At 59.5% G+C, this 23,828-nt stretch overlaps 1 protein-coding gene across 4 annotated transcripts in view; it reads left to right on the forward strand.

Moving 5' to 3' along the window:
• The window catches only part of KCNAB2 (potassium voltage-gated channel subfamily A regulatory beta subunit 2), an 84,811-nt gene that overhangs the window by 18,142 nt on the left and 42,841 nt on the right, over window positions 1-23,828 (forward strand). Inside the window, exons 1-3 of one of the 4 annotated variants that reach the window (XM_042952767.1) lie at window positions 4,825-5,129; window positions 15,193-15,321; window positions 16,483-16,524. In XM_042952767.1, coding sequence (XP_042808701.1) covers window positions 15,245-15,321; window positions 16,483-16,524 — 119 coding nt within the window. In that variant the 5' untranslated portion in view covers window positions 4,825-5,129; window positions 15,193-15,244. Of the gene's footprint in view, window positions 1-4,824; window positions 5,130-6,060; window positions 6,250-15,192; window positions 15,322-16,482; window positions 16,525-23,828 lie in introns of those variants that run through there. The other 3 variants (XM_042952769.1, XM_042952768.1, XM_042952770.1) reach the window with 3 other exon arrangements.

Genomic DNA, 23,828 nt, shown 5'->3' on the forward strand with positions numbered 1-23,828 from the left:
ACTCCAGCCCTCCACCTGCTTCTGTAAATAAAGTTTTATTAGAACACAGCCATCCCCGTCCAGTCACACACTGTCTCTGCTGGCTTTCGCACAGCCTTGCTGCCGAGACCACCTGGCCCACAAAGCCTAAAAAATTGACGCCCTGGCCCTTACCTGCCCAATCTTGGCAGGTCTCCCGCCCTAGATGTTTTTCATCATATGCCTAAGCATCCTAGGCAAGCATCCTGTCCACCTAAAGACAACCATTGGTGACAGGGTTCGGTTTGGGGCTGTGTCTGTGCTGATGTTGATTGGAGCTTTACACGTGTTGCTGGGGGCGAACAAAGAAAAGAAGATTCTGCAATAATTAGGTTTCTCTTGCATCAGGAACATCTTTGGGGCAGGGATATTTGAGCCACACAACTAGACTCAGACCCCCACCCCCCGGCACGCCCCTGTGAAGGGAGAGCATATGTGCCACCACCTATGGACAGCTACAGCTGTCCCGCTGACCCCCGAGGGCCAGGCAGGGTCCCCACGCCCACCTGCTGGCCTCCCTCCCTGCTCTGTTCCCCAGGCATCGGAGAGGGACCAGGTAGAACCCTGCTGGGCAGAGCCAGGAGGGACCTCGCTCTTGGGGCTTCCCTTTCCCTGCAACGTTGTCTAGACTGTCCCTCTGGCTTCCATGAGTCATCGTGGAGCCCTTTCAAACCTCGAGCTGGGCCTGTGGCCCTGTGTCCACCCATTCTGGGGCCTTCTGGGGAGAGGATCCTTTCAACAGACCACAGAGCCAAGTCCTGAATTCAATCAGGTGTTTTGACTTGGCCTTGTCCTGAATGCTTGGGAACTCTGCACGGCATGTTCCCTGGGGAGGCGTCCCCCAGGAAAGAAATGCAGGGAGCTTTTCAACCGTGAAGGCTCGCATTGCTGCGAAGGCTCCGGGGGACCTCTCCCACATGGCGTGACAGGTGGGGAGTGTAGGTGGGATGGCGGTGGCATTACTGAGCACGTGCCAGCAATAACTCGCCGCGTGGGGACACGTGGCCCCCCGTGTCAACAAGGGCTCCCCCTGATGTTGCTCGCCTCTTCGTGGTGAGGTTTTGGACGAGGATGAGCAGACCCCTAGAGGTCACACCGCCCCCGAAACGGGTCTGTCTGCCTTCTGGATAGGGGTTCTTAGCGTGGATTAGCGTGTCCAATCCCCAGAGGGGAGGTTGTGATCTCATGAGACGAAAACCCCCAGCCGACTCCCAGGGTTGGCTTGAAAGACACCAAACCCCCTACCGTGCCCCCAAATGCGAGAGACAAATAACAGAGTCCAAGAGCATGCTTGTGGCTCAGCGCTGAGCACCACACAGAGAGAGGTAAAGACCCAGACCTGGGTCCAGAAGCAAGTGTGGGCACAGGGCGGAGAAGGGTGTGGGACGGGGAGGCTCATGTGAAGCAGGCAGGTGGTGGGGGGTTCGTTTCTCCAGGAGGGAGGCCAGGCTGTCTAAGGAGGCGTGGTGACGAGCAGTGTCGTCCTGGGTCAGGGCTCTGCAAACCTCTTGTACGAAGGACTAGAGAGCAAATGTTTCTGGTGTGCAGGTAATGCGGTCGCTGTCGAAACCCCCCGGCCCTGCCGTGTAGCATGAACACAGTCGGGAACAATATGTGACTAAGTGCTGTGGTCTGAATGTGACACCCCCCCCCCCCGCCACCACCCTCCCCCCGGCTCCAAATTCACATGTGCTGACCCCCGGTGCAATAGTGTTTGGAGGCGGGGCCTTTGGGAAGTGATTAGGATTTGACGAGGTCGTGAGTCCGGGGCCCCCTGATGGGATTGGTGCCCTTGTAAGAAGATGATGAGACCCCAGCAGGCTCGCTGTCTGCCATTTGAGGACACAGCCCGACTGTGAACTAGGACTCGGGCCCTCACCAGACACTGAGTCTGCCGGCACCTTGATCTTGGACTTCCAGCTTCCAGAACTGTGAGAAATCCGTGTCTGTTGCTGAAGCTCCCCCAGTCTGTGGCATTTTGTTATGGCAGCCAGAGCAGAACAGCACAACAAATGAACATGGCCCTGTGCCAATAAAACTTTATTTATGGACGCTGAAACTTGAAGTTTATGTAATTTTCATTCCCCTGGAATAGTCTTCTTTTGTTTTTCTTCCAACCACTTAAAAGCCACTCTTCGCTCACAGGCCACGCAAACACAGGTGATAGGCTGGATTGGACCCCCAGGCCCTTGCCAAACCCTGTCCCAGAGCAAGGAAGGAGACCCCCTCCCTCCCTGACTGCTGACCAAGGCCTGAGATACTGTTCCTGGCTCTGGGTGCCTTGTCATTTTCCAGAGAATCTCCGCCAACAGCAGACTGGAGGATGTGACCTCAGTGTTGATGTTCCAGAAAGAGGCCGTACCCAGGGGTGGCTAATTATGTGCCCAGGCTCTGAAGTCAGCCCCTCAAGCGTCAAATCTCTGCCCCTGCACTTAGCGGCCAGCTGACTCAGGCCCAGTGTCCTCCACAGCATGACGGAGTCTCCCAGCCACCTTTACGGTTCTGTAAGGGTTCCGTGTGACAGAGAAGCAATGCACATCGCGTGCCGTTGGCCCAAATGAAATTTAAGTCGGAAACCTCGGGGGGAAACATTGAAAGACGCGGCAGGGGAGCAGCGCGGGATGTGTGAGGATGTCTGCGAGATGGATAGGAGCGCCGTGAGACATAGAGACAGGATTTGCCTCTGGAGAGCAGAAGTGGGCCTAGTGGGTGTAGTTACAAGGACAGGGATTTCAAATCAACATAAAAAGGACCTTTTTCATCATTTCGGTTATCCTGGGGGGGACTCCTCTGTCCCCAGGGGACTCATCTGGGTGATTTTCGAGATCTGCCTGCGAGGGAATCTTGCAGAGGGAAGCGGTGTCTCCAGCACCCTGGACCTGGGCCTCTGCCCCTCACCCTGGGGGAGCCTAGCACGTGTGAGACCAGTTCTCTGGCTACATACGCCCACCCGGGGAACACGCCCCCTCCCCACCTCACCCCCCACCGGATCTCAGCCGGAGGAACACGAGTTACATCAAGGCAGTACTTGCTTCTTAAATTGTGGAAATATCCAGAACCACTGTGAGGTTCCCCACCTAGCAGGAAGATGTTTGGGGGTGGTCTCAAGACCAGTCTGGGACACGATCTTGTTCTCTGGCCGAGTCGTGGGAGACAGCAGTAGACTCTGCTCACTGCACATCACCCCACTCGGGCCTTCGTGGCACCACCTCCTGGACCCTGACCCTCTCTGAGACACCCCCGCCCCGCCCCGAACTCCCAGCGTTACTCCTTCTGCTGAAAATGGAGGTAGAACGTGGTCAGCAGCCTCCTCCATGAGGAAGAATGTACCGGAAGACTCCCTTTCCATCAGGAAAGCGAAACTTTCCTGGAAGCCCCACCCACCAGGACTCTGCCGTAGACCGCGTCCCAGGCCACAGTAGCTGGGAGATAATTCAGGAGTGGCGACTGGGCCAGCAACCCTGCCGCCATGTTTATTGATCCAGCCTGAACGTGGGGCTCAGACTCATCAGTGCCAGAGAGGAGCCCCTCCTGTGGGGTATCTCCAACTTTGCTGCCCCGCGTTTGCACACTTGCCAGCCCTCCTGGTCTAAGGTAACTGTTTACAAAGAGTCAGTGGATGCAATAGACACGTAAGGGCCAGGGATGATGCTGGGGTGTGAGGGCTGCAGATGGTCATGTGAAATGTTCGACTTTTGCCTGCTTCCTGGAGGTCTGTGATAGCACTGAATTAAGCCTGCCTTCTCAGGGCACAGGGTCACGGGACTGGCGGGCGCTGGCGGGGTCCCGAGTCAGGCCCGAGGGGGCGCTTCAGACCAGCAAGAGGAAAGAGCCCCGGTCCAGAGTCACACCCTCCTGGTTCCCATCCCAGCTCTGCCACTGACGACTGAGTGCCCTGGGATACGATTTCGTATAGTGAGCCTTGGCTTTCTCATCTATAAAGCGCTCCGGCCTGTGGGGGTTACAGGGCGGCGGGGAGAGCCTGGGGTGCGGCCCAGAGGGGCTCCCCTCCCCCACTGCCTCATGGTCTCTCTTTTCCATTGTCCCATTTGCTCTCCTCTCTTCTGCCTCCTGTTCACCTCCCATCACTTGGGAGAGCTGAGCGCCCCAAACCGTTCACTTCTCTTACCTCTTTTCCCTGTCACTCCATCCGTGTCTTAACCCTGCTGGGGACACATAGCGCCACCCCTAATCTGAGGCACAGGGGCTGAGCTGGCCGACTCCCTGTGCCCATCCCTGGGGGAAGGGGAGCCCGCTCTACTCCCCGGAACCGTGGGGAAGGGGACGGCCAGGGCTGCGGTGGCACAGCACAGGGGCAGAGGCCCCTGGCCGGCACAGGGGCAGAGGGGATGCTCCGTCCGGATCCTCCCTTGGCCTCGCTCTCCCCCAGCTGAGGGGCCTCCCCGGGAAGGAAGGGCAGAGCAGGGAGAGGCTATGGGGAAAAACAGTCCCCTCCACCTGTCCTCCCCCCGGGGCTGCCCCACCTGCACATACTTTGCTTGCACCTGCTGTGCCCTGGCACCGTGTTGGGACCACTGGGATGGGAAATGGGCGAGGCAGAGCCGTGCAGAGCTCAGAGCACAGCTTGGGAGCTGGGTCTGAATCCCAGCCATGGGCCTGACCTTTGACCCTCAGTGTCATCATCTGTAGAATGAGGAGGGCAGCAGTACCCTCTGAGGGCTGTGGGGATGACCAGATAAGGGGAAACAGGTGGAAGTCATGCAGCCCAGCCCTCGTACAAAGCTGGCACCGAGAAGCGGAACTCTGTGACGTCACCAGGACCAGCCGGGAGCTGCATGTGTGTCCCTCTCCCCCTCCGGGAAAGGGGCCCACGGCTTGCCTGCCAGGGTCCGCTCCTGTTCTGGAGGGAGGGGACACGCCCAGTGTCCTTCCCCTTCTCATCCCCTGCCCCCTCCCCCGGAGAGGCGGCTGTGCTGCCAGCCAGGAAGGTTGGGGTGTCCGCCCGGGAGCGGAGGCCCCACCCCAGCGCCTCGGGGGCCCCTGGCTCACCAGGAACCCTCCCACATGAGCTGCCACCCACTTCCTGGTCGGCCCTGTGGTCCCGTGCCTTCCACCTCATACACACGAAAATGGTCTTGTCTCAGGAACAGGTACCTGGGGTGTTTCAGGGATCCTGTTTGCCGAATGGGGTTTGTGCTCGAGGGAGGTGGGCACCCCAGCTCCCTGAGCGGGGCTTAGCGCTCCCCTGACATCCAGGGTTAATCGGGCCAGCCACTGCCCTGGGGCCCCGTGCCCGCACGGGGCTGGCTGCAGCCGGGAGAGCTATCTCTGCCGGACCCAGGCACAGCCCGTGTGGCCATCTGTCACAGCAGAGCAGCTACAGGCGTCCTGCCTGCACGGGGACACCGCAGGCCCCCCACAACCCGGCGACAACAGCCAGGGCGGGCGGGTGGGGCCGAGCAGGCTGGCACCCAGCAGAGGTGTCTGACTGGGACACGGGACACGGTTCTGCCTGGCGTCTGCTTTCATCCCTGGGGCAACAAGACAGGAGCTGCCTGGAGATCAGAAGCGCTGTGGGGCCACCTCTGTCCTGCCCTTGGGGGAGAGGGAGCGCCAGCTGCCAGGCGCTCCCACAAGCTCCTGGAGGGATCCCTGCCCATCTGCTTCTCCCGAACCCCTCTCCGGGGAGTTCCCGTCTCTGAGAGGAAAGTAGTTTCACAGCCAGAAGAAGTGAGGGTCCCTGCCTTAGAAAGAAATGAGCGGGTCCCCAGCCCTCGTGTCTCCCACAGAGCTGAGCACAGGGCCAACAGCAGGGTAGCGGGGGGGGGGGTGGGCAAGATAGGGGGGACCCTGAAGGCACTCCCCACCTGGCGGCTCTGTCTTGGAGAGGCAGCCCATGGCCCCCATGCGGGAGAGGAGGGCAGGGGTGGTCAGGGAGTTCCCTGATGCCCAAGGGGCTTCCTCCCTGCCCGGAAAAGCCAAGTGCCTCTGGGACGGTGTTCCCTCCCTCCCCCACCGGCTTCTCTTCTCCACTTCTGTGCCAGGGTGTGGTCACGGTAGGAGGGTGAGGCGGGGGTGGCCAGAAGGAGGCGGCAGGAGGGGCCTGCCAGCTTCCCGAGGTGGGGCAGGAGGGCCACCAAGCTTTGCTGAATGAATGACGGAGGGGACGCCGCGGTTACAGGGTTCCGGAGCACGGAGCTTGGGGGGCTCGCATCCTACTTCTTGCCCTGACTAGCTGCAGCTCTGAGGCCCCCTCTGCCCTGGCTCCGGGTGAGGGCCCGTCCCGCTTGTGGTTGGTGCGACCCGGATGGAGGGGGTGGTGCTCCTCGGCGCCAGGGGTGGTCCAAGCTTCCACTTACTCTCAGGGAGGGCGGGGGGCAGTTCCCAAGACTGGGGGTCTTCGGCCCCTGACCCCGGTGGACCCCTGTCGGTCGCTGTGCATCCCCTGGGTGTGACTGGGGGCCACAGCAGGGCTCCTGCTTCAGTCGGGAGGCGCTCAGCCTGCAGGTGCATGACGGGTGGGTGTGCATCTGGGTGGGCTGCATGAGGGCAGAGGCGTTTCAGTGTTGCTCTGGGAAAGTTGAAAGTTTGGGGCCATGATGGGTTTTTTTTTGTTTGGTTGGTTTTTTTTTTTTTGCATCGTGGCACTAATGAGATATGAATGGGGCCTCTCCCTGCAAGAGTGTAGCCAGAGCCCCATGCTGGGGTGGCCTGTGTGTCATCAGGGGACAGGCACCCGAGTGTTGCTTTGAAAACAGTTTCTAGCCTGTCGTCTTTTTAAGAAATTCTCACTGGGACTCTGCAGCTTGGTCCCTCTGTTTCTCCTGCTGTCCGAACACGTGACATCCACGGTGCTTCCTGTCAGGTGGGCTGATGGCCATGCCACTCCTGGCTCAGGAGCTTGGAGGACAGACGGAGGTTTCTCTGTGGCAAAGAGCAGGGGGTCCTGGCCAGGGCCCCCTGCCCCCAGTAGTGTTTTCACTGTTCTCCCTGCCCCCATCCAAGGCTGAGCATGGCCTGGGGGTACTGCTTGGAAATCGGGTTGTGGATCCCCGGACAGCCTCCCCACCGGGCCCCTGGGCCATCCTTCCAGCCCCTGGGCCTCTCTGCTCACACCCAAGATGCCCCACAGGCAGAGCCGATCCCCCGAGCGCGCTCGGACTGGCAGTGCCTCCGCGGACGGACTCACTCTTGCCCGCCACCTCTGCTCACGGGGAGGAGTGGGCTTGCGTCTCGCGGCACCCCGCTTGTGGGAGAGAGAGGAAGGGTGTGTTAACGCAAGCAGCCTTCCGGATCTGGTGGTTTTGAGCAGTTACACCTCTTCCTGTCTCTTTGTGGGGTGCACACTGGCTGCCGTGGCTGCTGCAGCTTTGGACCCATAAAAGGCGGTGGTTTCACGCTATGTCATAGTCACAGTGGTTCTTCGGGGCTTTGGCAGGAAGGATTTCCAGGGACGGAGTAGCAACACGCAAAGTAAGGTGAGCTCGACAGACAGGAGCTTGAGTCCCAGCCCCGAGCCCCGAGGCTTCTGGGAAGAGCCCCCCGACGTCCTCCACCCCCAACAGCACGAACCTCTCCTGTCTTCTCCCCCTCGGGCAGTGTTCCCGAGCGCCCAGCGTGTGCCTGGTGCTGCTCTGGGCACTCGGACCCACCGGGGAACAAAAGAGACAGAGCTCCCTGCCCTGGCGGAGCCGACGTCCAGGGGTCTCACAGGAGATGGGGAAGGAGTAAACATGGGGAATCATCCATCGCTGGTGTCTCGGTAATGACCAGCGCCAGACCTCCAGGTCCTCGCCCCTGCCCCCTTATTAGGGCTGGCCTTTGCAGCCAAGAGAGCAAAAGTCCTGAGCCTCTGGCATAAAAGACATTGAAGCTTCTCTCTCTCCACCCCTCCCTCTGGAGGAAGCCAGCTGCCTCAGCATGAGAGACCCAGGTGGTGGGAAGGGGGCCCCTGCTCACCCCTGTGTGTGAAACATCTAGCGTCTCCAGCCCCAGCCCAGAGGACACCCTCACCGCAACCTCAGGAGAGACCCTGGGCCAGAGCTACCCGGCCGGGACAACCCCCAATCCCTGACTTTCCAAAGCCACGTGAGAATTCTTTGTTTCCATCCCTAACCTGGGTCACGTGGCAATAGATGAACTCATGCAGTGTTAGAATTCTTTTTGTTTTTAAGTTTATTTTTGAGAGAGAGACAGAGACAGAGTGTGAGCAGGGGAGGGGCAGAGAGAGAGGGAGACACAGAATCCGAAGCAGGCTCCAGGCTCCGAGCTGTCGGCACAGAGCCCGACGTGGGGTTCGAACCCACAAACCGCGAGATCATGACCTGAGCCGAGGTTGGATGTTTAATCCACTGAGCCACTCAGGGGCCCCCAGTGTTGTAATTCTTAAATCCTCCACTAGATGGGGCCAAGCCTTCTGGAAGCTTTGAGCTTCCAGGATGATCAGGAATTGGGATGCAACCACAGACGGCCCAAGAAACACAGGTCCCACTATGACGCTGAATCATCTCTGCATGTGGCTGGCCACATCCACAAGGGGTTCGTCTTTTTCTGGGGAAAAGACGAGCAGCCCCCACGGGCAAAGCAGAGAGGCGGCGAGGGAAAAGCAGATGTGGTAGCAAATCTGAGGGCCCTAAGAAGATGAGATCACCGCCTGGGAGTAGGCAGGGGCACATCTGTGCCCCGTGGTGCACACCTCCTTGAGGAAGGAGGTATGATCAGGGGCTCCCAGGTCCTGGACCGGCACCTTCTGTCCACCAGGGCCAGGCACAGGTGGATCCCAGCCCGCGGCCCTCCCAGCGCACCCCCACCCGTTAGCACGTCAGATCCTCCTCAACTCCCATTATCCCATTTCACAGATGGAGAAACTGACACTTAGGAAGGTTGAAAGAGCTGCCCCAGGTCAGACAGCAGATCCGAGCCCAACCGGACCTTGCCTCCCTCCCTGACACCTGGAATGGTCTCCTCGGGTCACCCACAAGGCGGGATTGTGTCATCAGACCAGCCCTGGAGGAGGATAGAAGCGTGTGTGGTGGCTCTGGTGAGGCTTCAAGTCAGGAACTGTGACCCAGGGCTCAGGAGCTTGTGCTAAATGACGTTTCCCACTGCCCGGTTTTCTTGCGCTCCAGAATCTACGGCGGTGAGACGAGCGGAGGCTTTTTCCGCCAACTGGAGGTCCCTCCCGTGACTCACGAGTCGTAACTTCATGTAACAAGGATGGGTCTGAAGGCTGAAGCCAGTAGAACATACTCCCAGGAGGGCTCACAGCTCCATTCACCTTCCGTGCGACAGTCCTGGGGGACCAGGGGGTGCGTTCATCCGTGGCGATGGTGGAGGCAAGTCTGCCGCGGCTGAGGCTGGAGCTGACACGGCCTCACTGCTCGCCATTGGCCAAAGTATGTGCGGCCGTGTGTGTGTGCGCATGTGACTGTGCGCGAGCCCTGCTGTGAGTGAGAGAGCGAGGGAGGGAGAGGAGGAGCAGAGAGAGGACAGAGAGCAGGTGTACAAACCAGACAAAATACAGACAATCAGGGAATAGAACGTAGGGCATATGGGCGTTCCTTGCTGTGCTGATTCTTTACAACCTCAATGATGTTTGAAAGTTTGCAGAATAGTAAGCTGAGGAGAAGACAGGCAGTGCCCATAGATGGAGCCCTGGGCTTTGGGGGGGCCTGCCGTCGTTGTCAGCCCCCCTCCCATACCGTCTGAGAGCTGGGACCTACCCATTTTCTTCCCTCCTGAGCTCAAAGCGTTTTCACTCCTTCCCTCTGCTTCCGTGAGAAAGTACAGGCAGGGCTTTGTGAGTGTTTCATACCTCAGTTTCTCCGAGAATGAGTCAGGCGGCTTGCTCAAGGTCACATCCAGAACAAGTGGAAGTGCAGGGGACGGAGGGGCCCAGACTGCGGACCTCCAGGCTGCACCCTGGGCCAGGTAGGCTCTCAAATGGCTTCTGAAGCCTTTCTCCCAGCCTCCCTTCCTCCGTGATCCCTGGGATCAGCAGCCTCCTGCTGGGACGCTGGCCCCTCGGGATGGCCGCAGGACAGACGCGGTCTCTCCTACGTGGACTGTGGCAGCTGCAAACGAGGAGGAGGGCTCTGGGCAGGCCAGCCGAATGCAAGGCAGGGGGCAGGGGAAAACCTCACGGGTCCCCCTCCCTCCCCAGGAGGTGGCAAAGGCACCAGCCCCCCAGGAGGAATGAGGCCTGTCGTTCTCGTGAAGTGGGCACGAGGGCGTGGCCAGTGCCTGGCTGCAGGTCGGGGAGCTGGCCGCTGGCTCCAAGGGGAGCCTGACCTTCGGAGTCCAGGCGAGGTGGAGAGGAGTGTGCCAGGCGGCCTACTCAGGGGCACCTCCCTGAGTGGAGCCCATATTTTTCCTGTCCCTGTAGCTGCCCTGAGTACCACACCTGGGACCGACAGAGCATTGCACCCTCCAGAGAAGACTGCCCTTGTCCCTCATGCGGCCAGGGTCCCCAGGCCCACCCAGCACCGCGGGCAGTCTGTTTGCCCTTAATGCAGACGCCTGGCCCCTTCCCCTCTGCTTTCCCTGGATGAGCCTTCAGCAGGCTGAGTCAGACTCATTCATTCATTCATTCATTCATTCATTCAACAAATATTTGAGTGTTTCCCGGGCACAGGTGTGAACACAGCAGACAGATTCATGGAGCTGGTGTCTTAAGGGGAGGGAGACACAGCCCACAACTGGGACACTAGGTGAAGTAGAAGGTATGTTGGAAGGTGACAGTGCTAAGGAGAAAAATGACCAGGAGAGGATTAGAGGAACACGGGGAGATGGGGTTTGCAATTTAAGACAAGGCGTCCGAAGAAGAGTCAGCAAAAAAGTGACCTTTGTACAAAGAGGCAGAGGTTGGAGAGGGGGCCTTGGGTGGTTCACGGGGGGTCAGAGAGCTTCCGGCAGAAGGAAGCCCGAAGGTTGGAGCGTCTGTGGGTTCATGAGACACCGAGGCCACTGGTGAACTTCAGGCCTTCCCTCTCGACAGAATGGGCAGCCACTGGAAGGTTTTGAGCAAAGTAATGGCATCTGATTGATGTTCTAGTAGGATCACTCTGGCTCCTGTAAAGTAGACCATGAGGCGTAAAGGTGGAAGCCGAGACCCATCAGGAGGCTGTTGTGAGGACTGTAAGAGGGAAGGTGGTGGCCTGGACCGGAGAGGAGGTGGTAGGGGCCACTGGGGCAAGCATGGGATTCTGGATGTTTCTGAAGATGCCTGTATAATGGGGGAGCCGGGGTAGCGGCGGCCAGGGGCTCCACGTGGGACAAGTGAATCTGAGACACTTGCTCCGCACCCTACAGAGATGCCCAAAGGGCAGTTGAATAGATGAGTCTGGGGTCCAGGGGGGAAGCTGGGACCTGGAGGTACAGTCGCACAGGTTCCGGTGTAAGCACTCGATTCAGAAACAGGAGACAGGTGGAAATACGAGACACTTCTTGTGATGCAAAAGAAAAGAGATTCACGGTCGCAGAGGTGAACGGGGCAGCCAAGGAGACTGAGAAGCAGCAACGGGGAGACAGGAAGAAAGCGTGCGTCCCAGGAGCCGGAGGGTGGGGGCAGCCCTGCCGTCACCCCCAAGCCGTGGGCACCATCAGACTTAGCAACAGGAATGTGACCTTGGCAAGAGTAGCTTCCTCAGAGCGGCGGAGGCAGAAGGGAGAATTGCGGACCAGAAAGGACAGCTCTTTTGAGGAATCTTCCCGTGAATGGAAGGAGGGAAGCAGGACAGTTGGTGGAGAAGGAAGGGGATCCAAGAAGCTGTGCTTTTTGTTGTTTAAGATGCGAGAAGTAATGAGCGACCGTGTGAGGAGGGCAGTGCTCCACAGAGGACAAAGAATCCGCGTTGAGAGTCGAGATGCTCTTGAGTGGGGGCGGGAGTGGGGTGTGTGCTCAAGCGGGCGCCGTGGCCGTGGCCGTGGCCGTGGCCAGGCGTCCAGGTGGCAATAGGAGGGGAAACAGAAGGTTCTAAGTCACGTGGCAGAGGACGTGTTGGAGACTTCAGGGGAGAGGCGCGCCAGCGTCATGCTGGAGGCGGGGGTGGGGCCTACAGCCAGGTCAGCAACCTGCTGTGTAAAGGGGCAGGTGGTAAATATTTTAGGCTTTGGAGGCCAGACGGTATGTTGTGGTGGCCCGGTGTCACAGTGTAGCACAGACACAGGTGCGGCTCGTGAGCTGACGGGCACGGAGGTGTTCCAGTAACACCTTACAGAGACAGGCGGCAGGCTGCATCTGGTCTGTTGTTGCTAATTTGCCAGTTCCTGGTCCGGGACCCAGGCTGTGGGCCAGCAGTCCTCAAAGCGTGGTCCCTGAGCCAGGAGCACGAGCATCACCCGGGGGACTAGTTAGAAATGCAGATTCCTGGGCGCACCCCATATCTGTGGAATCTGAGACTCTTGGTCCCCACAACCATCTCCAATTCAGGCGGAGCTTGTGGTTCTGGAATCCTGGGAGTTAAGTACCCCTGAGTGCCCAGGCTGGGGGTTGAGACACCACCGCTTAGCAACTGGACCCAGGGAAAGCCAGACAGGAGAGAGTGGGGTGTGGGCTGGGTCACATCCCCCAGTGAAGGGCACAGGCGTCCCGCCTGCTATGGGCTGCCTGGCCCCATCCCCTTCCACAAGACCCTGTGAGGACATGCTGCGTCCCCCACCCCTGTGGCCATCCCTCCTCCCCGGTGACCTCTGGACCACCGTGTTTGGACGCAATGCCTGGCACTCTGGGGACCCCCAGTTCTGTGGCTGTGGTTTCCTGTCCACGGACAGGGCTCCGTGTTGTACAGGCAGCCACCAGCACCTGCGCACAGTAGGGCCTCGACAGGCATTCTGTGCGCCAGTAAATGACTTAAGGTTAACGACTTTCATGAGAAGGTTGGCTTTCGTCCCCTGAGCCACCTGGCAGAGCAAACCCCAGGAGCACCTGATGGGCACAGAGGGGAGCCTGCCTCTGAGGACTTCCACCCCCAAAGCTGCAGGACTCAATTCCCCTGGAGCTGTGTAACTGACCTCTTTCTGCGGGAGAGGCACCGTGCCTCTTTCTTGCATAGATTTGGGTGGGGGCAGTCAGGCTGGTCCGTCTGGTGACAGTGACCCTGATGGACCCCAGAGTAAAAGAATAGGTCACCAGCAGGCCCTCAGGGTCTGCCCGGAGCCATCCACCAGGTGTGGATGGACAGGGCCAAGCAGACAAGGGGCCTGGGGCCTGGGGAGAGGTGAGCCTGGGTCACAGGATCGCAGGTCATGAGGAATCAGCTGATAAGCCCGAAGACTGGATTCGGCATCAGCCAAGGATCTACTGCGTTTCTTTTAAGGATTTAAGTGCATTTTTTTTTTTTTCATTTTGTCATTTCTTTCTGAATGAGATTTCTTAAGAATAAAACTTTGCAGGGGCGGGGGGCACCTTCATGGCTCAGTCAGTTAAGCATCCAACTCTTGATCTTGGCTCAGGTCTTGATCTCATGGGTCGTGAGTTTGGGCCCCGCATTGGGCTCAGCTCTGGGCGTGGAGCCTACTTAAAAGAAAGGAAAAGAAGAAAGCTTTGGGGACCTTCGCTGTCTGCATCATTTCCGTCATTTCCGTGAGGCTATCTCTGTAGCGACTCTGATTTGCATTTTCTCTCCCCATTTTTCCAGCATGTTCACACACATGCGCACGCCCCTCACTCAGAGGAGAGCTGAGTGATGAGTGAGACCTAACCTGCACTACCTACGAGCCCTCTGCCGGGGTTGGAATGTGTCCAGAGAAAGCCTGCTTCCTGCTGGCAGGAGGGTCACGTCCCGGCAGAAGGAAGAGTGATGGGCATTCACTGAGAGGCCCCGCTGGGAGCAGGCGGGGCTGCGTTTTGAGCCCAGACCATCCTTTTAAAGCCCATCGGCGTGGTGATTTTGGATCAGAGGTCCATCACTCTTCTGGAAACCCTGTATTACATCCCTGCTGAGTACCAAGCCCTGTTTGAGGCACAGAGGATGTAACAGTGAACAAAACCAGCAAACTTTCTGTGCTGGTGGGGCTTGCACTCCAGAGAGAGTTAAGACCTCATAACTCAGGGACAGACCATCAGGAAGGTCCCTGGTGCTGACTACACAGGACAGCAGGCAGGGTGCTGGGAGAGAACCCCTGAGCATGATAGTCGGAGGCGGGCTCCCAGAGGAGACCCAACGACGAGAAGGTCGGTCATAAGGGTATTTCAGGCAAAAGGAGCTGTAAGTGCAAAGGCCCTGTGGTAGATGTGCCCTTGGCCTGTCGGAGAAGAGAAGAAAGGGGTGCATGACCTAATCTCCTTTTAAAGTAGAAATGGAAGGAGGGAGAGCAGTCAGGAGGTCCAGGTGACATGATGGTGGCTCAGCCTGCGGGGAGCAGGGGGAAGAGCGAACGGACAGACACGTCTGTTGCATTCGTTACGTGGTGCTACATAAAAATACTGCTGGAAGCGTAGGGCCTGAAAACTCAGTTTCTGTGGGTCAGGAGTCCGGCAGAGCACAGCTCACCAGGGTCGTCTGCTTCAGGGCCTCACAAGCCTGCAGCCAAGGTGGTCTCATTTGAAGGCTCGACTGGGGAACGATATTCTTCCAAGCTCACGCAGTTCGAAGGAGTCACTTCTCTGTGGGTGGTTGCACTGAGGACCTCAGTTCCCGGCCTCACGGGCCCCTCCAGCACGGCAGCCCGCGTCGTCACAGCCAGCAAGGGAGAGAGTCTGCGGGCAAGACAGAAGGCACGACCTGTATCACCTGATGATGGAAGTGACATCCTGTGACCTGTGCCATGTCCTGTAGGGCGGGAGCAGGTCACTAGGTCCGGCGCACACCCACGGGGAGGGCGTGAGTCTCTGGAGCCGGGGTTATCCGACTGGCTGCCTTCCTGGAAGCTGCCCCGGGGCACCTGGGAATCTGCAGGCTCAGGGATGAGCCTGGGCGGTGGTGGTGCCACTTCCTGGGACAGGGGAGACAGCCCAGAGTTCTAAGTCCACAGATTTCCCCTGGCACCACCGGGAAAGGGCTCCCGGACCCTCAGGAAGGCAGCTGGGGAGGCGGAAGGGAGAACTACTGAACCTGACCACCCGCCTTGTCTGAGCCCCCATGGGCTGGTCTGTCCCTCTGGTGTGGGGGGTACAGGTGCCCGACATACAGGGCCTTCAGGATCACAGAGCCTTCTGGGCAAACCAGACTGCCCTTTTTGAACCACCTCCCCTCTACTCTGCTTTTCCTCCAGAATCTTCCATCCGTGAAGAAGAGGGCAGGTCAGCACAAGTGAGGCAGGCTCCATGTATCCAGAATCGACAACGGGCTCCCCAGCGCGGCTCTCTCTGCGGCAGACGGGCTCCCCCGGCATGATCTACAGGTGATTCCCCCGCCCCCCCCTACCCCAGCCACCTGGGCCACTCTCGGGGTCAGTCCTGCGTCTGGTTGGGGGGGTCCCTGAGGCCAGCCCCACCCCTTGGCCCAGAGGGAAAGATCGAGGGAGGCCCACAGGACTCTCAGGTGCATGTAGGCAAGCTCTTTCTCCAAGGAAAGGAATGGAAACTTTTAAAACCAAAGTGGGACAGAAAAGCCCGCGATTTTCCCAGAGGGGTGAAGCCAGGATTAGACTTGGCCCTGACTCCCCTGAAATCTTGGAGGTGGCAGGCCCGGAAGCGAGTGGGGGACCCTCTCCAGTTCCTGTTTCTTACACATCACAGGCCGTGCAGCCCCCTTTGAGGGGGGCTCAGAGCCTTGCACCAGGAGGGTGGAGGCATCCAGCTGCTCACCAGGCACCCTTACCTCCCTAACGTGGGGGCCGCCTCCCAAACCCAGCTCTGGGTCTTTCCGTTTGGAAAGTAGCCCAGGCTGAACCACAGGGAGGGCACGCCAAGGCGTTGGGTGAAGGCTGCTGTCCCGGGCACGGTAGCACAGAACCCAGATGGCAGTGGTTGTCCTGAAAGATTGGGGCCCCGGGCGGGACACCAGGGGGGCCCATCGGTCCCGATGGATTGGGCCTTTGTCAAAAATTGTTAGGGCCTGATCAGAGCAAGTATCTGTAGAGCCCACAGGGAAAGGAGACGTCTCGCCTTCATCCAAGTCCTAAAAAGAACCGCATGGTCACATGCAGACGCGCCAGCACGTGAGGTGGCCGGCAGCTTCTCGGCTTGAGGGTTTTGTACTGTCGTTCTAAAGCAGGTTTCCTTAAAACCCAGACCGTCACCCAGAGGTTTACCTCTCGTCTTCGCTTCCCCGGCCCGCCCCGTGTGGGGAATGAGCCTGGGCGCCCGAGGACCCCGCGTCCGCCCAGGCCGGGCCTCCGCCTCCCTGTGCCACTAGGTGGCGCTGCCACCGAGCACTTGGTACGCGGGCGCGCGTCCTCCCGACCCACAGCCCGGAGCTGAGCGGGGAGGGGCCGGGCCGCGGGGCCGTCGCTGGTGTGTCCCGCGGGGCCGTCGCCTGCACCTCCCTGTGGCTGATGCCAATTGTGGACTCTCTCTCTCTCTTTCTCTCCTTTTGCTCTGTCCTCCATCGCTGTCCGCAGTACTCGGTATGGGAGCCCCAAAAGACAGCTCCAGTTTTACAGGTAACGAGCCCTCCGTTTTCCCTAAGACCCGCACGCTGAAGGCAGGGGAGCGGGTGGGAGGGCCACGCCCCGTGCAGGTCGGGTGTGCCGGTGAACCTCTCCAGTAAGACACGGGCTCCGGTGGCCACCCACACGGCCCCGTGGAAGGCTCTGATGAGCAGCGTGAAGCCGCTTCCGTGTGTGCGCTGATCTCTAGAGTTCGCTTGTGTTTGAGCAAACGGACTTGTGATACCTGCTTAGCCCTCACCAGATCCACCTTAAAATCTCACTCGTGGGGCGGCGGATGTGGCTGTCTCCTGTTGTCTCTCGTGGGTTTGTGCTTCTTGGGTGATTAGAGTAAAAGAGACGGGGCGAACCCAACCGTTCTCCCCTTTTCTTTGGATGTGAGCTGACTTGTAATCAGAGTTCGATACCGCCCCCGGGCGTGTGGCTCTGGCGCAACCCGGGTCAGGGGCGGACCTGCTGGTGTTTGTCTGGTGCGCGTCCCCGTTGCTGAATCAGCACAGCGTGTTCTTGGGTCGGAGGCTGTGCCCCAGAGGGACAGGGCGTCCAGGTGCGTCCAAGGCAGGTCAGCCAGCAGAGTCCTCCCGGGCGAGTCCCTTCGGCAGCCTGTAGCTCACCTGTGCAGTGGGGAGGGGAGCCACCAAGGTGGCTGCTCCTCGGGAAGGCTATAACTCCAGAAATTTACTTTGACATTTCGGGAGCCCCGGGTCAGCCCCGCCAGCCTCAGGACCACGTGGCTCTTGGGGGCAGGGCCCTGGTGCGCAGTGTTTGTCCTGGCATTCGGGCCTGCGAGGTCTGTGTCCAGGAGCACCTCCCCAGGGTCGCACACACCCACCAGCGCAGAGCCAGGGGGCGGTCGCCGCCGACACCCCCCGGAGGACGCGGGGACCTGGATTCCCACAGCCCCCCCGCACCTCTGAACGTGACAGCGGGTCTGGGTCCTCGGGCCGATTTCGCCACTACTCCAGTGCCTCCCGTGGGGTCTCACTCCTTACGGAGAACCCTAAAATGGTGACTGGAATTGTTGCTCGATGAGATTTTGCCTGAAATAGTTAGATCTGAACCTGGGCTTGCAGATGCTTTTTTCGGATGACACTTTTGCCATCACGTACGTATGACGGCGTGGTGTATCAGGGCGAGCTCGAGATATTTGTCCCGGAAGGACTTGACCACTGGGACCAAACATGCCTTCGAGCTGCATCCTCTGAGACCCTGGAGGAGAGGCATGACAGGGTGGGTGGCGGGGCCGTGGCACAGACCGCCGCCTAAGGGGCCCCGCCACGGGACGGGACGAGTAGATTGCCAGGTATCACAGAGCCAAAGTGAAGGAGGGTCCCACTCCCCTTGCTGGCCCTCGGGGCCCCACAGATCCAACCTGTTTTCCACTCCCTGGGGAACCTTCTGGTTGACCCCCCTGTGCCCAAGAGGCTGTCTTACCCTGAGGCGAGCCCTGATGGAGAGCTGCACCCCAGATCCGCCGACCTCTGTCCCTGATGCCCACAGGCTCTGGCCGTCCTGCCCTTTGCAGCTCCAGTGTGGCTGCTACTCACAGACACCGAGGTGTCTCCTGTGGGGGTCTCCGACTATGACCTCTAAAGAGGCTGGATCTGTGTTTAATATACTGGGTGCCACTCACAGTGGGGCATCCTTGTCACCTGGGCCCTGACACAGCTACCAGAGGGTTAAGTCCATCGGCAGCATCCTGCCAAGTGACCACCCCTCCCCGAACGGGGCAGAGGTGTTCAAGGTGTGCGCCCTGCCTTGGGGCGGCTCACAGACTAGTAAGGGAGGTGAGACCCTGTATCTGTCAGCTCTCCCAGAGAATGCCTCATAACAAACAGGCCCCAAACTCAGCACCTTACAAGGAGAAGCATGTATTTCTTGTTTATGTGTCTGTGTCAGTTCATGTGGGCTCGGCTGGGTTTGGTCTGAGCCGCAGGTAGGGCCCAGGTGTTCATCCTCCCATCGTTTTTAACCAGAGGCTATTCCCGGCAAAAGTGTCAGAGGAAGAGCAGGATCATGTAATGTCTTCGAAGGCCCACGGTTGGAACCGGCACACCGCTCGTTCTTTTGGCCAAAGCAAAGCTCACGACCACGCCAGATGTCCGAGGGCAGGAAGATATTCTCCCGCCCTCCCACCCCAGGAGAACTATAGTCATGTGACGCAGAGGCGGGTAGAGGACCCAGCATCATAATGCAGTCTACCCCAGAACCCAAATAACTAAAATATCTACAAGGCAGAACGTGTCGTGGGGGAAGTCTAAATAGCTGTTGGCGTTCTGAGGAAGGCCAGGCGTGGGCACAGCCCACTGAGAGTCGGGGAAATCTTCATGGAGGAGACAGCATGATGGCTTTGAGCGGGGCCTTGGGGGCTGGGCAGACTCCTACATAGAGCCCAGGAGGAACCTTCCAGGAGATGCCTGAGCCACAGCTTGGAAAGGTGCCAAGAACAGGAGGTGGTGGTTACACAGACCGGCCGTGAGGGACGGGATGGAGAGGGACAGGAGGCCAGACTAGAGAGGAAGATGGAGGTCAGAGGGGGAAGGGCCGTGAGTGCCTAGCAAAGGAGCTTGGACTGCATTCAGTGGGCAATGGGGAGCCATCGACGGTGTCTGAGCAGGGATCAGAGCTCTGCTGCGGCAGGGAATGAGACGACAGGTGGAAAGGCTGGGTGGGGGAGCCCAGGAATGATGGAGTGAAGGGCAGCAGGGCAGGAGGACAGGAAGTCAGGAACCATGTCCTCCAGGTGACTGATGGCTGGTGCTGAGGATGTTGAGTTGACAGAGGGGTGCGGGGCCTGGGGGGAAGGAGACAGGGTGTGTCAGGGTATGGCAGGCTGATGCCACCACCCAGCGGTGGGCCCTGTGACATAGAAGCCAGGGAGCTGACGTGGCAGGTGGGCGCCTTTGAGAGGGACCACCCGGCCCCGTCACTGGGGCCTCTCCAGGTAGAAACCTGCTGGCGTTTGCCTGGCTTTTGCAGCCTGCTTCCCGTTTTGTTTGCTTTCTACTCCGGGTCCCGAGCAGCAGTTCCCCAGCAGGGTCGTAGTCGCCAGATGTAGGTTTGTCATCCGACAGCCACTCAGCCTCCATCCAGGATCCCTCATGCTGGAGGGTCGTGTCATGCTGAGACTTCTTTGGGATCCTAGGATGACAAGAAACGCCCCCAGGGTCGTGACTCTGGAACAGGGGCACGGCATGGCTACTGCCCAGAGCTCAGCCTCAAACCCCAGATCAGAATGTGTGCCGTGAGGAGGGGCCCCTGCACCCCTGCCTGCAGGGAGTGGTAGCGTGGTGTTCAAGTAGCAGACTTCCAGAGCTTTCTGGCCATGTAAAGGTACTGACAGGATAAGTACCCTTGACTGGGGCATGTCCCAGCAGAAGGGTAGAGGGACATCCGTCTGCCTTGCTGAAGGTCTCACCAGACCCCCAGCCCCTTCACTGTGGGTGGTGGTCACACGCTGTGGGATCCCTTACTGCAGACATACGAATGTGGTGGGGGTCCCGAGCTGCAAGCACGGGTCCTGGCCTCAGATCACCGGAAAGCAGGGCCTGCCGCTCTCCACCTGTGGGTGGTGTCCCTGGCCCTCGGGGGCACGGGAGGTCTGGTGGGCGAAAGAGCCCCAGGCAATGCCAGGACCCCAGTGGGTGCCCCCTCCCAGCCCCACAGGCCGGGAGCTGGCCTCGGCCAGGCTGCACTGCGGGAGTGCACTTCCCGGGCTTTTAGGGGAAAGAGACGCTGCTCGTGAATAATTCAGCCTTTCACTGAGCTGAAAACGCCCTAATAGACTAATGGACTCCCTGCCTCCAAACTCGACCCTCATGGGGCGCTTCTCATTCACCAATTGCTTCTGACGTCCTACAGTGACACTCCCTAATGAACCAGCTGCCGCGCCAGATCCGTACAGCGGCTGGTGAACCCTATAAACTAGACTGTGTCCTTTTTAACGAGCAGACGCCAGGAAGGCAGGTGAGTGGCCCCCTCAGCTCCAGGAGTCCAGGGGCAGCTGCTGTCTCCGGCGGTGGGGGGCGGGAGGGGGGGTGTTGCTGCTTGGGGACACGTGGCCCAGGAATGGAAGTCACAGAGGGACAGTATTGGGGGTGCATTTGGCTGATCCGAAATCAGATCCCCTATATTTTTTTCAAAGCAGAAAACCTAAAAAAAAAAAAAAAAAGCCAGCCCTAAGTAACCGCAGGGTGACAGTGGGAGGCAGGAATGGTGGGCTTTCTCCCGCTTCAGTGAGCTTGCCTCCCAGACCTGCCGGCTGGGACCGTCCGTCTTCCTGCCTGGGGGAGGCCCAGACATCCAGCCACACCTCGTTGGGGTCACCATTAGGATTTGGCATTGTCGAGGTTGCCCCGAGAATGACAGCAGGGAGGTTTGGCGGCTGTCAGGAAGGTCTGTCTGGAAACACATGGCCTAGGGAGCTGGGGCAGGGTCTGGGATGGGGGAGGCAGGGGCGCTTGTCTGGGGCTTGGCTCGCTGACTGCTCTCCAGCAAAGGTGGTTTTGTTTTTGCCCTGATGCGCTGCTGTGCATTTTAAAGTTGCGCTCCGGAATGATGCCGTATTCCTTTGCAACCCCGCTTTCAGGAACTCGGGCTGGTTTCTCTAAGATCGAGACAAATGTCACCGTTTAAAAGAGCTGTTCGGGATTCCTTCCGAACCTCACGTTTCATGCCTTGGTGGCTTTCAGTCAACAGACCACAGTTCAGAAATTCCAGGTGGAAGGCCCTTCGGGGCGGTCGTGGTCCCCACTGACTTAATGAGGTCGATGCCTTCAGTTCGGTTTTTCCGTGTCACGGTGTTCATTTACTGGAATCCCCCTGAGCCCTCCCTCCACAAGAATAGATTTGCAAAAGGCAGGCCCCGGCTCAGGGACGAACCTATAGGCGCCTCATAATTAGCAAGGGCTATCGAGGAAGGGGCGGGTTTCTCTTGAGATGGGGTGGGGGCTGGATCTCGAGGAGGAGGAACACGAGGTCAGGGTCACTGCGCCTTTGAGCCCTAGGAAGCAAAGGGCCTGAGGCAGGAGCCCCGGCAGTGGGCGCTCCCTTCTGGCAGTGTCTCCCTGTGGCCCTTTCGTCCAATGACCCCAGCCTGCCCCCAGTCATCCCGGGAGGAGGCTGGGAATGAGCCCCAGCGTGAGGCTGTCCAGGAGCTGGACTCTGTCCTCTCCCATCGGCAGCACTGCTGACCGTCAGAGCCCCTCTGTGCCTTCTGTATCCTTCCTCCTCGGTGGGGTCTTGCCTCCCCGGAGGAGAGGAGGAACGTGTCCTAGCTCCTCTCGCACTGTGCGTGGCCGTCTGGCCACAAACCTGCTCGTGGGCACGAGGTGCTCACCCCTGCAGCCCCCCAGCAGGGCCACCGTGCTCTCCCACGCCCCACCTCTCTGCGTCCCTCAGCCGGAGCCTGCCTGGCATCATGGGGACACTCTCCGTGCCTTCCATGCCCCCGGCGCTGTAAGGAGAGATCACAAGCAGGGGAGACCCCAGCCCCCACAGAGACGGTGCACCCTGCCCTGCCCCCGTCTCATAAGGAATGTGTGTTCTCTGCGAGACCCGGGTCGTTTATTAAGGTCTACGTTAATCCTATTCAACCTTTTCTAGTAATAACTGGTATCTACACCACTCCCTCGTATCACAGAAGCCCACGCTCACGTGTGCCCTCTCCAGAGGCCCACCCTGCCTTCCAGCCTCTGTCCCCTCCACCTCGCTTTGTGTATTTCTGCCACCACCCCGATTATCCTAGCTGGTATCCTACACCACGCTGCAACACTGTTGACGGCCGCTTCCCCGCACATGGCATGCGCCCAGCCGCACCCACAGCCCTGCCTGGTTGTCTAGACAGCGGGTGCAATCAGCCCCTGCTGGGCCCACTTCACAGACATGGAGACTGAGCCTCGAAGCCGTCAGGGTGCCTGCTTGTGTTCGCTAAGTGGGTGACAGCCAGGTGCTCAGCCACACTGTCACCCCAGCCCCGGGACCCTGGCTGGACCTCCAGAGCCACACCAGACCGGATTGCTGTTTGTGGGTGGTGTCTTGAAAGCTAATGGTTATTGATCTCTGCCTGGCTGGGCCTGTGTGCCTGCTTCCTGCTCCCTGCAGCTCCGGCCTGCCAGGCTCTTCTCTCTGAGGACGGACCCCCAGGGAAGCCAGAACTGGCCTGCCTTTGCCCCCTGCAGGACGGGCAGCCGGCCACACTGCCACATCTAAAGCAGCTGTCCGACGCTGCCCTGCCCGCACCCCGGGCGGTGCTTGGAGGGGGCCAGGAGCCAGCAGGCAGGGAGGGAAGGAGGGGCAGCACTGCTCCCTGGAGGCATCCGTGGCTCCATTTCCTAAGACAACCCCCCTCCTGGAGCCCTGCGCCCCTCCTCTGCCTCCAGAGTGATTCTCCTGAAACATGGGGATTTTCACGCCAGGGACATCCTCACCTGCTTTAGCATCCATCAGAGAGCTTAGTCCAAACCCTTGGGGGAGGCCAGAGGTCCTGGGCCCTGCAGGCCCCCTCCCTGTGGATCCGAGCCATAGTGAATGGGAGTCCTGGCCCCAGAGCCCCCCCACCACACCCTCCAGGATAAGGCATCCTTCTTGGTGCCTTGGGCCTGAGTCAGGGGGCCAGCCCACCCCTGCCAGGTGCTGTCCACACCGCCAGCCCAGTGAGAAGGCCCGGTCTCCGCTGTGGGCACTGAGCCTCAGTGGTAAAAGCGGACAGAAAGGTCCTGGCCCTCCTGGACCTGACCTTCAGGGGCTCAAATGCAACAAACAAACAAGATGATTAGAGAAGACTCTAGCAGGTCAGGTGAGGACACGGCTGTGGAGAACAGTTGCAGCGGGAAAGGGGGCTATGAAGTATCGGGTGCTGGTGGAGAGCTTCCCCAAGGAGGGGGGTGGGGCCGCAGCCTTTGCAGCTGCCTCGGCTCCCAGGACAGCTTTCCTTGCCCTTCCCACGGATAATCGAGCTTGTTCTTTCTTGGGGCAGAGGTGGGGACCACGCTGGTTCCTCCAGCTGCCAGGGCTGGGCTCCGGGACCCTGCTTTGCTGACCCAACTGAAATGATGACTTCCATGGCACTTTTTGTGCTCGGTGATGAGGCGGGGGTCGTCCTGCAGGCATCTGAGCCTGGGCAGAGGGCTGGGGTCAGGTGCCAACAGGAGTCCCCGGATCATAGAGCCCCCCTGCCCCGCGACCGTGTCCTCGGCACGTAGCCGTGGTGCCACGTTCCTTGACTCACTCACTCATGTACATCCATTAACACAGATGGTAGCATTCCTTGCACACGCGTCTTCCTCTCTTCCTTTACT

The sequence above is a fragment of the Panthera leo genome, chromosome C1 (genome assembly GCF_018350215.1).
Source record: "Panthera leo isolate Ple1 chromosome C1, P.leo_Ple1_pat1.1, whole genome shotgun sequence".
NCBI lineage: Eukaryota > Metazoa > Chordata > Mammalia > Carnivora > Felidae > Panthera > Panthera leo.